The sequence below is a fragment of the Vespa velutina genome, chromosome 12 (assembly GCF_912470025.1).
Source record: "Vespa velutina chromosome 12, iVesVel2.1, whole genome shotgun sequence".
NCBI lineage: Eukaryota > Metazoa > Arthropoda > Insecta > Hymenoptera > Vespidae > Vespa > Vespa velutina.
The window spans coordinates 1490643-1506079 of NC_062199.1; the positions used below are offsets into that span (position 1 = coordinate 1490643).

At 29.9% G+C, this 15437-nt stretch overlaps 2 protein-coding genes across 4 annotated transcripts; one reads left to right on the plus strand and one right to left on the minus strand.

Annotated features, from left to right (window-relative positions):
* Nucleotides 1–917: 917 nt before the first annotated feature.
* LOC124953396 (phospholipid scramblase 1) lies at nucleotides 918–9140 on the plus strand. 3 transcript variants are annotated; one of them, XM_047504708.1, is made up of 8 exons: nucleotides 2004–2508; nucleotides 2689–2784; nucleotides 4529–4963; nucleotides 7686–7784; nucleotides 8059–8276; nucleotides 8430–8585; nucleotides 8803–8964; nucleotides 9087–9140. In XM_047504708.1, the coding sequence occupies exons 3-8, from the start codon at nucleotides 4843–4845 to the stop codon at nucleotides 9117–9119; spliced, it is 789 nt and encodes a 262-aa protein (XP_047360664.1). In that variant the 5' UTR covers nucleotides 2004–2508; nucleotides 2689–2784; nucleotides 4529–4842; the 3' UTR covers nucleotides 9120–9140. The 3 variants fall into 3 exon arrangements, with proteins under 3 accessions (XP_047360663.1, XP_047360664.1, XP_047360665.1); XM_047504707.1 differs by lacking the exons at nucleotides 2004–2508; nucleotides 2689–2784 and adding an exon at nucleotides 918–1103; XM_047504709.1 differs by lacking the exons at nucleotides 2004–2508; nucleotides 2689–2784; nucleotides 4529–4963 and adding an exon at nucleotides 6701–7469.
* Nucleotides 9141–10373: 1233 nt separating this feature from the next.
* On the minus strand, nucleotides 10374–13683 carry LOC124953394 (arginine kinase). Its single transcript, XM_047504704.1, has 4 exons — nucleotides 13660–13683; nucleotides 12040–12403; nucleotides 11269–11643; nucleotides 10374–10952 (listed from the first exon to the last, which is right to left on the minus strand). Exons 2-4 carry the CDS (start codon nucleotides 12382–12384, stop codon nucleotides 10605–10607), a joined length of 1068 nt encoding a protein of 355 aa, XP_047360660.1. The 5' UTR covers nucleotides 12385–12403; nucleotides 13660–13683; the 3' UTR covers nucleotides 10374–10604.
* Between the last annotated feature and the right edge of the window lie 1754 nt (nucleotides 13684–15437).

Below are 15437 nucleotides of genomic sequence, written 5' to 3' on the forward strand. Positions count from 1 at the left end.
CCATCCGTCCTTGGATCTCGACTAAGACTACTACTACTACTAGTCTCGACCCTTACTCGTCCACTCCCGCGCGAACCAAATATCCGATCTGTCTCTCTTCTACTATTCTCGATCGTTCATGAAAGCGTTCCGTCTATGCCTTTCCCCTCCCACTTTCCTCTTTCTCACTTTATCTCTCTCTCTTTCTTTCTTTCGCTCGTTCTCAATCACTTAGTTTCTCTCTCTCACTTTCTCTCTCTCTCTCTCTTGGTGTGTGTATCTCTCCCTCTCTTTCTCTTTCTCACACTTCCCGAATGAGTGACTGTCGAACGTCATCGAGCGCTTTTCCGATCACACCACGTGACACTCTTATCCTTCACTCTGATTGGTCGTTACAGTAAACGTCCACCAATCAAAATTCTAGACGAGGATTTATTCTAATCTTTCTTTATATTTGTTACTTCATCTTTTTCATCTACTTTGTCTCCTTCTCTTCTTCTTCCTTCTTCTTCTTCCTCCTCTTTTTCTTTCTGTTCTTCCTCCTCCTCCACCCTTTTCTTCTTCTTCTTCTTCTTCTTCTACCGATTCTACTTATTACCTCTTACTTCTTCTTATTGTTAGTGCGCCCGTGTTGTTTCTACTACTAACGATAGCCGAACGTAGGAAAAGTTCTCTTGTCTTTTTACCGGATGCAGGGACCAACGTTGGTTTCTCTTATCTTTAGGAGGAGGCTAACGATATCTACGACCTCGACGTTCCCGTTCCCGTTCATTGTGGTTACACTTACTTCGGAAAGAGCACATTGTTAGGATTACTACTACTGATAAAATAAGCCGCTTTGTGATGATATCCCAAAAGTAGTTATGATAGATATGGATGATCCTAAGCACGTTACTTAAAAATTTCGATTTTCTTTTTTTTTTTTTTTTTTTGTCTTTTTCTTTCTCTTTCCCGTTGCTCTTTATCTTTTTCCTTTTCTTTCTTCCCCTTTTATTTTTTTCTTTTTAAATTTCTCTTTCCCATCTTATCTCCTTCCTATTTTCTAACAATTTTTTCTTAGTTCGTCTTATAACATAATGATCACTGTTAGAATATTTCCGGTACGAGCACGAATTTCTTACAAGGTAAGGCAACGCCCTCTTTCATTTATTTATTTATTTATTTATTTATTTATTTACTTATTCATTTATTTAATTATTTTTTTTTTCCTTTTCTCTTTCGTTCCTTTTCTTTTCTTTAACATACGTATGACGTGGTTATTAACAATGTTCGTTTTGTTTTCTATTTCTTTTCTTTTTTTTTTAGCTAAAAAGAAAAATCTGACGAGGCTTCTTTTCTTTCATCAAATATTAATAAATATTATTGTTTGTACATAGTACGATCTTACGTGATCGTAATATATATATACATACGTACTTATCTACATTCATCTATACATACTACATATATGCACATACACACACACACATATATATATATATAAATAAATAATATATATATATATATATAATATATGAATATTAAAAAATATAATCGACCAATGCGAAACAAAATCTTACTTTAAAGATGTACACCCACATGAAAACGAGCCATGAATACTTTCGCATAAGACTCGAAATAGATCGATGAAAAATTCTATTGCGCATATCACATGCATATATATATATATATAAATTATATATGTATATATATATATATATATATATATATATACACCGTAGTAGTTTCTCCTTATTCGCTTTGATGTTCCATCGGGAACATTGATAAAAATAAACACGTACAGTATTTTTCGAGGAAGAAAGGAAGAAAGAATGAAAGAGACAGCAGACATTGAAAATTCAAGTTCGTGTGAGTGAGTGAGTGAGTGAGTGAGTTAGTGTGGAGACACTTTCTTTCCACACAGACACATACACATACACACACACAACAATAAATAAATATATATATATATATATACATACGTATGTACAATTTCTCGATATTTCTATTTATAGTTCGATGCCTTCATTTTGCTATTTTTTTTTTTTCTCTTCCCCAAGAACCGGAAGTTCGCCTAGTCGTTACACTTATACATACATACATACATACATACATACATACATACATAAATACATATATATAATACGTGCGTTTGTGTGAATCTGGGTATGTGGTTAGTGTGTCTGTTGGTATTAAATGTGCATGCACAAGTGCGTGCGGTGACCGCTCGTCACGATCCTTGCGGTAGCAGGGAGCATAGGCGCAAATCGGATTCGATGACGTCATCGTTCCAACGATGAAAGCACATAACTAAACGATGCATCATTTGTGTGTGACACGGGTCTCTCTCTTCGGTTAAAATATTCTCTCTCTCTCTCTCTCTCTCTCTCTCTCTCTCTCTCTCTATCTCTCTTTCTCGTTCTCTCTCTCTCTCTCTTGCTCTCTCGTTCTATCTATATGTATATATATATATGTATATTCTTTTTCCTCATATCTACATTCATAGTGAGATAATATCAAAAGTAATGATTAGTTTAAAAGGAAGGATATGTAAGTACGTTTGTCCTTCTCCATGAAGATAGAAAAGATAGTCGTCAGTGCAACTAGTTTTATGTTACATAAGATATACACAGATATATATATATATATATATATATATATATATATATATATATATATATAATTTTTAGTTTTAATGTTTCATTTCTAATCAAGTGCAACATCGTTTAGGACGTAAAATTGTTCGACGTCTTTTTCTAAGGGTTGTCGCTCTTCCCTCCATGTCTTCAGTTTCTACGTTCTTTTAGAAATTACTTATTATCTTAAGTAAGTAAATATGTATTGATATATATATATATATATATATATGTGTATGTGTACGTGTGTGTGTGTGTAATAAAAGCATGGCTTTCAAAATCGAGAAACTTTCAAAAACGTATTTCGCATTTTTATTTCTTTTTTCTTTTCGTCCAATTACCAATCACTTAACGTTCAATTATCTTATAAACTCTAAATATATGCGTATCTAATAATCGGTTCGTGGTATTGTGTGGCATGTGTTAAAGAGGTTAGTGTTAATACGAAAGAGAGAGAGAGAGAGAGAGAGAGAGAGAGAGAGAGAGAGAGAAAGAAAAAAATAAATACATACGACGGATTCAATCCTATCTACGTATATACACACACACACACACACACATATATATATATCTGCCTACGTATACTCAATCGGTAATTTTAATGATAAATAATGTACATGATTACATGCGTAAACAATTTTCTTACGATCTGACAATGTGATGAATCAGACCTGGTTATGTTGAGTGTTAACAACACAACATAAATGCTCACTCACATTTAACTTAAGTCACGTATCTCTCTACCTATATCTATTTATCTATCCATGTATGTACGCATGTAAGAGAAATTGCTTGACAATGGCGTCATCGATAATGGTAATATTTGTTAAAAGAAAGAAAAAAAAAAAAAAAAAGAAAAAAAAAATAAAAAAAAATAAAAAAAGAAAGAAAAAGAAGGAAAAAGAAATAAAGGAAAAAAAGAAAAAAGAAATTAACAAAAGAGAAAAGAATCATTTTTTTAAATAGCATTCTAATTCGTTATAACGAACGTTTGCATTGTGATTATATATATATATTTTTTTTTTTTGTCATTTGTTTTTACTCTTGCATCGAATTCGAACTAAGCATTATTATGCGTTATTTCTTCTTCCAGTAAGCAAATCGTTAGAAAGGATGCTTATTATCCGTGATACGTGGTGCGTTATCGTTATTCCGTTCGTCTCGCGCTTCTCACATTAGTTACAATGACCTTTTAAGAGTGGCTCGTGCCGCCAGTATGCTACGCCGTTCTCGGACGATGACCTAACCATCATCGTGTTGCATTGTTTCAATATTAATTTAAAAAAAAAAAAAAAAAGAAGAAAAACAAACAAAAGAAAAAAAAGAGAAAGAAAGAGAGAGAGAGAGAGAGAGAGAGAGAGAAAGAAAGAAGGTAGCTTAAAAAATCATATTTAACTTTTTTTTCTTTTCTTTCGAACCAAAAGAATCGTTTCAAATAATCTCGAATTAATCATATATATATATATATATATGTATATATGTATTCTTTAAAAATTTTTTATTTATTTATTTACTTTTTCTTTATGTGATTTATGATCGCTTGTAAAAGGAAGAAAGAAAGAAAAAATAAATAGAGAGAGAAAAAAATGCGACGCGTCCTCTTTCTTTCTCTTTCTCTCTCTCTCTCTCTTTCTCTCTCAATGGAGGGTGCATTTCCTCCTACTTGCTTGCACGTCCTTGCATTATATGACACTAGCAGCGCGCGCTTGTTGCGTGTGTGTTAGTAAATGGTAATTATTTCGAAGAGAAGCGCTTGCAGTGCCATCTCGCGGTCATACGTTGAAATTATTGCCGCGCGACGGTCGGTAAAAAAGATTTTAAAGTTTTTATCACGCGGGAAATTCGAAGTAAAATCATTATATCACGATTTATCAATCAATTAATTTATTTATTTTTCCCTTCGTCACTTTCAATCGTTATTTTTATATTTTCAGATTGTTTAGCATTAGAGCGGATTGAAAAAACAAAAGAGAAATTACGAAGGAATAAATGGAGAAAATAGTCGATGATTTTTTTTGAAAGAATATGTATAAGATTTATATATATATATATATATATATATGTATATATACCAGTTTTTAAATAATGTTTAATTAAGTGTGCATATGACTGCCTGCGTGCGTGGGTGCGTACGTACGTCCGTGCATCTATTTTTAATAATTTTGAAACTGGAACTTTCAAGTTTATATATGTTCTTCGAGAAGTAAATTAAAAAAAGAAAAGGTAATTAAATTAATCGAGAGCAAAAATGAGTACTCCGTATCTTCAACCGAGTCCCATGCCAATGAATCAACCGTGGATGCAACCTATTGCGAGTGCACCAGCATCAAATGAATTTCCATTGCCGTATGCCCCACAGGCACCGCAAGGTAAATATATCAATTATTATTATTATTTTCTTTTTTTCTTTTTTTTTTTTTTTTTTTTTTTTTTTTTTTTTTTTTTTTTTTTGAAAATATTAATGTCCAAATCATTATCTTAATATATATACACTAAACAATATATTTACAGTATAATACAATGAAATATAAAATGTATTGCATAAACTATACTATATTCCATAAATATAATATAATTAGTATTATACTCTATAAATTACTGAAATATATATATATATATATATATATATATATGAGAATAAATATAATATAATATAGTACAGTATACATATATGAGATAAATTCGTCTCCTTCTTCGTTCGGTTTTTTTTTCTTTTCTTTTGTTCTTTTTTTCTTTTTTTTTTTTATAAATAAGGAAGCTTCTAACTGGATAGATAAAAAAGAAAAGAAAAAAAAAAAAAAAGGACAACTACCAAAGCAGGGTACCGTGTATCTTCCATGATAAAGGTTACTAGCGATGTATAACGATCAGTAACTAGATAATGGTCGTCTTCGTTAACGGAGATGTCAGATAGATTATTCCCCCCACAGTTTCTCTTTACTCCCACCTACACAAATTGTTCCCTCTTATCAGATCACGACAAACAGATAGACACAGATAGATAAACGGACGGACGGACGAAACGACCGACCGACCGACCGACCGACCGACTGACTGACTGACTGACGAAAAGTCAAAGTTCGATCACGTTTTGTCAAATTTGTAACACGAAGAGAAAGAAGATTTAATTCATTTTTGATTTAACGTTATTTAAAAATTCGTGCGTGTGTAATTATACATTATCGTTGATTGAACAAAAATTCAAGTGACATTTTTTGAGATAATACATTTCGAGAACATTAAAATATCAGAGTTCTCTCTCTCTCTCTCTCTCTCTCTCTCTCTTTCTCTCCCTCTTTTTCTTTCTTTCTTTCTTTCTTTTACGCGCAAACGTAAAATATTGTGACGAGAAACAAAAAGAATAAAGGGAAAGAGATCAAAAAGAAAAAAAGAAAAAGAAAGAAAAAAAAAAATAATAACTGAACACTCTCGAGTTTATCGTTATGTAAATAAAAAAAAAAAAAAAAAAAAAAAAAAAAAAAAAAGAAAAATAAGAAAAAGAAAGAAAACGTCTGAGTGCAGTGATAATCGCAAATTATAAAAAACGATGATATATTTTCAAGCAGTCTTGTTCACGTTATCTCGAAATATTTAATTTACGTACGTGCCTCTTATATAATCTTTTTTCATTCCTTTCTTTCTTACGTTCTTTTCTTTTGATTATTTATTTATTATTCCATTTTTTTTTCTTTTTTTTTTTTTCTGGGTGTGTTAAAATTACTATCGTTGCGTGAAATTGTTTTCCCCCTTTTTTTCCTTCTTTATTTTCCAACTTTTACTCCTCGAACATATGGAACAGATTTTCGTAAACTTTTTTATTACTTGAAAATTTCTTAATTTGAAGAAAACTTTTTTTCCTTTTAATCGAGTCAATCAAAATTTCGCGAATTTAAATGAATGAAACTTTAAAATTGACGCAAGAAATAATTCAACAATTTCCTATAGAAATTTTTCTTTTTCTTTTTTTTTTTTTCGTTTTTTTTTTTTAAGCCAAAATTATTACTATTATTATTATTACTATATAAAAAAAAAAAAATTGTTCTCCGTCTTTTATTTCTTCTCGTTCAAAATTTTTTTCTTTATCTTTACTTTTGCGAAACGTCTTAAGGGAGAACATTTTTATTAATTGAACATTCTCGATTTCTTCTTGTTTGGATTAATACGTTGGAAAATTTTCTACGACCTTTCCTCCGTTTAAAATACAAATAAAGAAAAGAAAATCTATTGTCGTTGATTTGCGTTCTTGTTCCATTTTATCCCTTAAATTTATCTAAGAAGATAAGAGAAAACAAGAGAGTGTGAGAGAAAAAGAGAAAGAAAGAAAAAGAGAAAGTAGTAAATACGTGTCCTAAAGGAAAATACACGAGTATATTATCGACATTTATGAGATGAGAAAAAAAGAAATGCATTATATGTTATGCACATAAATAGGAAAATAACTAAGTGTTTTCGCCTTATCTAACAAATGGCAATATTATAAGCGTGGACGTATTTATTTCGACGATTGTATGTGGATTAACGTCGACGAGACGAGATGTGTTAATAATAATAATAATAATAATAATAATAATAATAATAATAATAATAATAATAATAATAATAATAATAATAATAATAAAAAGAAAAAAAAAAGAAAAGAAAGAAAGGACGAAAGAACAAATATTTTTCAACAAAAAAGGAAAAGGATAGAGAAAAGGAAAAAAGAATATTTCGAAAAGAACGTGAAGTGATGGATTCGGAATATCTCGAACAATCCTGGAACAAAAAAGTGGAACAGCTACGTAGATATATTCGTACATTGATTAGAAACACAATTAGAAAATGTCGTTCAAAAAGGAAAGGATACACTAGATTTTTAACCGACGATGAAAAAAGGTTCAAATAGAATATTCTTATCTTTATACATTATATATATAACAGTATATTTGAAAAATTATCTTCCCCTTATAATAACGTTGATTAATAATATTTATCATAATTTTGATTAATTGATTGACCGTTAATTAATGAGGAAAAAATAAAAAAGAAGAAGAAGAAGAAAAAAAAAGAAAGAGAAAGTTTATACGAGACATGTGTGTTTTGTATTTACAGGTGGTTGGTCAATACCCAATATGATTTGTCCACCAGGTTTGGAATACCTTATGGGCCTTGATCATTTGTTTGTGAAACAAAAAGTCGAACTTTTGGAAGGTTGGTAATAAATATCTTTAAAAAAAAAAAATGTATATAAACAATGAATGTCATGAAACAATGAATGTAATGAAACAATGAATGAAAAATAATATATATATATATATATATATATATATATATATATATATATATATACTATATACATTATATACACATTTTATTATTGTGATGTAGTGAAGTAACTATATATATATGGTAGTATATATAATAATCTCTTAGAAGATATATATATCCTATAACCATTGAAATTAATAATATTAACTACTTTCAGTTATTACCGGATGGGAAACGCGCAATAAATATAACATATTGAATATAAGAGGTGAACAAGTTTATTACGCTGCTGAAAAATCTGACTGTTGTTCACGTTTTTGTTGCGGCACTTATCGCAGTTGTGAATTCAAAGTATTTGATGGTATTAGAAGAGAAATTCTTCATATGGTTCGTCCATTAAGGTGTGACAGCTGTTGCTGTCCTTGTTGCTTACAGGTTTCTGTCAATATAATCAATATAATATATACATACATACATACATATATATATATATATATATATATATATATATATGTATATATACATATGTACACGTGTGTATACAAATTGTAAGAAAAATTATTATAAATGAATTATTATTTCCCATAGGAATTGGAAGTATATTCTGGCGGTGTTCTTCTGGGATCGGTTGTTCAAGATTGGACTATATTTAGGCCATGGTTTTCAATACTCAATGCAAATGGCGACACAGTTTTGAAGATAAAAGGACCATTATTACGTTTCTGCGTAGAAGTTGATTTTAAAGTAATTATATATATATATAGATATATATTTATATATATACATTTTTTTTAATAATTAATTAATCAATATAGTAATTAGATAGCGGGAGTAAGAGTACCACTTTAATGTTATTTATTTTATTTTTATATATAATGCTTTTATATAATGCTTTATATATTACTTTATTATTATAGATAACGCTTTAATATTTTTTTCAATGTATACTTAAAATGATTAGGTAAAGTCTGCTGATGGTACTCAACGAGTTGGCATGATTAGTAAATATTGGAGTGGCATTACTCGTGAATTTTTTACGGATACCGATAATTTTGGTATAAGTTTCCCGATTGATCTTGATGTCAAAATAAAAGCTGTTCTTCTCGGTGCTTGTCTCTTGATAGTAAGTTTGATAAGCAAAAAAAAATGTTTGCAATTGATTCGACATTATTGGATTAGTAAAAATTAATATTGGTGTATATATTTAATTGAATATATATATTTATATTTATTTATCAATTGCAGGACTTCATGTACTTCGAAAATTCAAGAGATTGAAATGGTGAATATTTAAGCACAGAAAAAAAAAATTTAAGTGTGTTCTATTTGATCATTTATACGAATACTATTTTTGAAAGCCTATTTACTCTAATATTCCTAAACTTTGATAAGATATATTTTTTGCCTTTTATTAATACATGTGTGATATTATTTATTAAATATCTATGATCATACACATGTATGTAACACAATGATTATGTATATCCATATATATATATATATATATATGTGTACACATATATTAAATTAAATGAAAAATTATGAAAGAAATTTTTGTGATACCAAAAATGTATACATTTAAAAAGAAAAATATATGTAAAAAAATATATTTAAATAAATACACATACACACACATATATATATATATATATATATTTATATATATATATATATTTAAACATATATTGATGTGAAATATTTTTTTGAGAGATAATTTAATGTTCAATCAAATAATACGTGTATGCGCGCGCTTAACGTAATATTTTTGCAAAATGCTACTGAGGTTTTTTTAACACTCAGGGATGTCTCTATATATTTCTTAACTACTTCCTTATGAAAAATTTGATATATATATATATATATATATATATATATATATATATATATAAAATTTGTTGGAATGATATATATATGAAGTTTGGAAAAAATGTCATTGTAGGTATTGAAAATTAGACAAGAAATAAAATGTGTATGTTTCTTTATTTGTGATTTGAAATTCGTCTTCTTCATCAACCTCATATCCTCTATAATCATCATTATCATTATCATCATCGTCACCATCATTATTCATCATCATCATCATTATTATCATCATCATCATCATTATTCATCATCATCAGTACAACCTGGTAATGTGTAACTACTGCAAAAGCGCTAGTTGGAATATGCGCGTTCTTTTGAAACGCTCCTACTAAATCTCGACTCATGCTCTTTAATAATTATGTTTGTTGTAAAAAAAAAAAAAAAAGAAAAAAAAAAGAAAGAAAAAAAAAAGAAAGAAAAAAAGATTAAAAGAGAAAGAAAGCCTATGAATAATGATAAAGACTAACAAAGAGAGAAAAAAAAATAAGAATTATAATAAAACAAAAATATGAGATGCGGGTGAGAGTGAAAGAGAGAAAGAGAGAAAGAGAGAGAGAGAAAGAGAGAGAGAATTAAAAGAAACAACAAAGAAAAAAGAAGCTCGCAGGAATTGGCTTTTGCATTGGAACAAGTAATGTAAGAGAAATAAAATAAAAAAAGACAAAGGGAAAAAAAAGAAAATAATAATAATAATAATAATAATAATAGTAATAGTAATAATAATAGTAATAATAATAATAATAATAATAATTCAAAACACTGGAAAATATATAATATATATATATAGATATCCATCATCACTTAAAGAGGAGTGTGTGTCTTCTTCTTTGTGGGATGTGTTTCTTTAATATTCTTTTCATTTTTTTCCCCCTTTTATCTTTTCCCTTCTCTTAAATTTATTTAGAGCTCCTTTTCAATCTTGATCAATTCGGCAATGCCATCGTGCATTTCCTTGACAGCTTGATATTCGGTCAATCCAAGACGACGCTTATTAGAAATATCATAAATACCACCCTCGGCCTCGGTGTGCTCACCGCGGGTACCGCGTACTTGAAGATTGTATTGAGCGGCAATTGATTCAAGTTTCTCTTTATTTGCTGCCAACTTGGGTACTTTGATGTGTACGGATGCACGTACCGTCGTACCAAGATTAGTCGGGCAGAATGTTAAGAACCCAAAACGATCATTATGAGAGAATGGAAGTCGTTTCTCGATATCGTTAACGGCACTGACCAGACGTCGATATACCTAAAAAATAATATTACAGTTATAGTATTATTTTTCTTTTTTTTTTACTATTAACAGTAATGAAAAAAAAAAAAAAAAAAAAATATCGAGTTTATTATATGGGATTTAAACGATAATAGGATTTGATCGATAAAGTAGGATGCTTATGCTACTTGTTCGATTAAAGTTATAAAATGTACAAAATTGTATATGTATGGTATAATTTTGTGATCATATATGATTTTAGAAATAATTGAAATATATATATATATATAATTTAATTTTATTTTTAATTAAATATATATATATATTTTTTTTGTTTTTCTTTTCAACAAACCTGTCCAAGATCACCACCCATCTGCATCGAGATAATACGAAGATGATCCTCTTCGTTGCACCAAACGAGGAAGGTCTTAGTGTCGTTATGGAAAATTCCACGACCGGTTGGCCAGAAACGGCAAGCATTGGCAGCCTGAAGGAAACGATCACCCTCTTTAAAGAGGAAATGATCGTCGATAAGTTTCTGTTGTACTTCTTTGCTCATGCCGGTCAATGGATAGAAAGTTCCTTTCAATTCATCGGTTAAACCGGATAAAGTGCTTGATACTTTTTCTTCCATCTCTTTGTATTGAGCCTCGGTTAAGCAAGGATTAAAGGGGTAACCTTCCAATGAACGTCCACATCTTACACGAGTCGAAACGATGAATTCACCCTATATTTTGAATATTATTTACAGATTTATTAATAGAGATATTTTCTTTTAATTATATCATGTCAACATTTTGCTAATCGTTTGGCTTAAAAAAAAAAATCTACAAGCTTATACGAATATTTGGAATTATGTACAATTTTGATTATACAATTGGCCTGATCTAGATTAATAATTTGGAAAAAAAAAAAAAAAAAAAAAAAGAAAAAAAGAAAAAAATGTTCATTGTTTTAATAATATAATTTTAACACTTATCTAATTGCTTGATTAATAATCTCAATCTACAAATATATATACAAATATTAATAATGGATATCTTAAAATTCTGATTATACAATTGGCCTGATCTAAGCGATTAACAACAAAATTATCATTCTTGTTATATTTAAAAACACTTACAGTCGGATCAAGGTTTCCTAAGGAATCAACATCGCCAAAGTCCTTAGGAGGATGTTTATCGGTCTTTTTGAAACCACCATGATAATCATCGATGATCGGATCAAAGAGATCAGCAAAAACGGTATAGGCCTCGGCATCAGGGGCGTATATACCAACGCCAGAATCATGATTCTCCAAACCAGATTGGATCACATCTAATAGGGTCGAACCAAAGGATGTTTTCTTTGTTTTAAGCTGATCGAAAATTTCCTTCGTCAAATATTTCTTCAATAATGATTTGCTGTCGGAAGCGGCCAGCTTGGCATAACCAGCTTCCAATTTATCCAATACTGCTTGGTCCACCATGTTATTGCTCTCTTTTTTACTGTAAACAGAAACGCATTCAATTACATTAATTTATATGAATTTATATACGTGTTTGTATATATATATATATATATAGATTACAATACATAAATATAATATATTGATACAATATATAAAAATTGTGCAAAATTCATGCAAAACGATGGGCACTGAGGGGATCGACCGAATTCTTTCTTTTTCTCTTTACATATTTTTATGCACATAATTTGTTCATTAACAAAGTATTACAAATATTGCGTTCGCTCGTTCTTTCTTTCTTTTTTTCTTTTTTTTTCTTTTTTTTTTTTTTTTTACAAAAAAATTGTGCTCGAACACAACAGTGCGGACAGAACGTGTGGACTTAGTGTAGAAGAAATTTCCAGTGTAATTCATCCTCCTCTTTCTCTCTTTATTTCTCTCGACGTGTACGTAACAAAACTTCTTCTTCTTCTTTTTTTTTCTTTTTGATCATTTGTTCTTTTTTCTTTTCTTTTTTTTTTTTTTGCTTTTTGCTTTTGTTTGAACATAGAGAGGATATATCAAAGTGAGATTTGTGTACATACTCGTCGATCGGTGAAGTATTTTCCGTCGATTCGCATATGCCCATCGAAGTACATATACCCATCGCGTTATTTTAACTTCCTCCTTTTGGCCAGGATAATATGACGTCAGATAACGTCATCTCATCTAGATAAAACTTTGCTAAATTTTTATTATATTCTAATCGACAATAGTACGTCGTAAATATGTATGTGTATTTGTTTCATGGGGAGAGAAAAAAAAATTATATTCTAACGATGACGAAGATAACAATTGATAACAATTGATGAACTATTGGAAACATGGAAACGTTTTTTCCTTCTTTATTTCTCTCTCTCTCTCTCTCTCTCTCTCTCTCTCTCTCTCTCTCTCTCTCTCTCTCTCTCTCTCTCTCAAAATGGCTGAATACGTGTGAGTTAGAAAAATATAATAATAATAATAATAATAATAATAATAATAATAATAATAATAATAACGATCAATAATGATGAAAATTATTCATAATACACATGTAATACTTAATAATAATAGATCTCTGATCGATGATTTTATTTTTGTATATAGAAAGACGTTCAAATTATTATTACTTTTTATTACCATTTTTTTTTTCTTTTTTTTTTTTCTTTTCTTTTTAAATACCTGTAAGTCCGACGAATTCAATAATATTGCGTTATAAAATAATAACGAGGATTAATAATACGACGACGAAATAAATGATCTATCTAAAATACATACTCATCGGCCGAGGTGGTATCCTTCGACGTGCACCCGCCCATGTTGTGTAGATTAGACTACCGGCGACGCACCCTCGTGTATATTCGAGGAAGAATAAGAAGAGAGATGGAATAATGGAATTGGTCCAAAAAGAGGGGAAGAAAGAGAGAGAGAGAGTGAAAGAGAAATGAGGAAGTGAAGAAGTAAATCAGGAAGAAATTTATCTCTAAACTCTCTTCTCGATCTTCTTCCTTTTTTGATTTTTTTTTCTTTTTGTCAATAAATAAAGCCTTGTTTAAATACTAGACTATAAATTCTCACTGTCAATAAAATCACCGAGAAAAGGAGAACGGCTTTGTCTATAAAAAAACACACCCAAAAATCTCTGCTTCTCGATCAATCAGAATAATCCTTTATGTAACAGTACAACACACAATTTGGAGAAACAGACAAGAGGGAGATAATAAATCCTATCACAAAAAAAAAAAAAAAAAGAGGAGAATGAGCAAAACGATGAAAAAGAAGAAGAAGAAATGGAGATATCAGTCACGTGTACGAAGCTGAATCAAAGAATAGAAACGAAATAAGGAAGAAACGAGAGGAATGTTGAGAAAATCGATCAAAACAAAAAAAGAAAAAAAAAAGGAAAAAAAAAAAAAAAATAAAAAAAAAAAATAAAAAAAAATTCTTTCCTTTCTTTTTTTAACGGACAAGCTTATCTATCTTTTTCCGTTCACTTTGCACACCCAAAAGTTTTTTTTCCTTCTTCCGAAGTGGGACGGAGGGCGGGGGAAGAAAGAAAGAAATTAGAGAATGAGAGTAATGAAAGAAAATCACAAGATTAGAATAAAGGACGACGACGAAGAGGATATATATGTATACACATATATATATATATATATATATATATATATATATATATATATAAATTAATATGAATTCAAAAAATATTTTACGATTAAAATTGATACGAAGTAATTAAGAGGTTTATTATAGTTATACATATATATACATATATATATATATATATATATATATATATATATATATATATATAACAAAAGTCACGTGGAGAGACACGGATTCGAATAATCTAAAAAGAATAAATCTAACGCGGAAGCGCGAACGACGGGATGATGATGATGCTGGGAGGTATATCCGCGTTTGGTCCGACCACCACAGCGGGGCGCGCGACGGTGGTATGCCGCCGCCGGTTCTATATTCCTCCTCTACTTGCTACACCCCTAAAACACCCTCGCCCAAAGTCTTCCCTTCTCTTTCTTTACAATTCACCTGCGCTTGCGTACATAAATCCTAATTCTCTTTCTCTCTCTTTCTCTCGCTCTGTTTAAACCACCACCACTTTCTATGTATTTTCACTCAGCACAATACAACGAACAACACCATTAAAATATTTTAACCTTTAAAAATCCAGTCAGTTCTTTTATTTAAAACTCGTATAACAAAAACAGTGCGCGATCTCAACGATGGTATATCACTAAAATGCGAAAGAAGATATCCCTTCTGGTATAATCTTTTTCCTCTCTCTTTCTCTCTCTCTCCCTCTCACTTTGGTAATCTTTTTCTCTTTCTTTCTCTTTTCCCCTTCCCTATATACATATGTACGTACCATACGTACGTATATTTAAACGTATAGATATAGATGTAAATACATGTACATGGATGTATATGTACATATACATTGGAAGGAAACGCACAATCCCCCTACTACAGCGCTAGAACAGGGTGGGGCACGTCGTCGTCCGTCCAGCATGGAAGGCTACCCGGGTCGATATTAC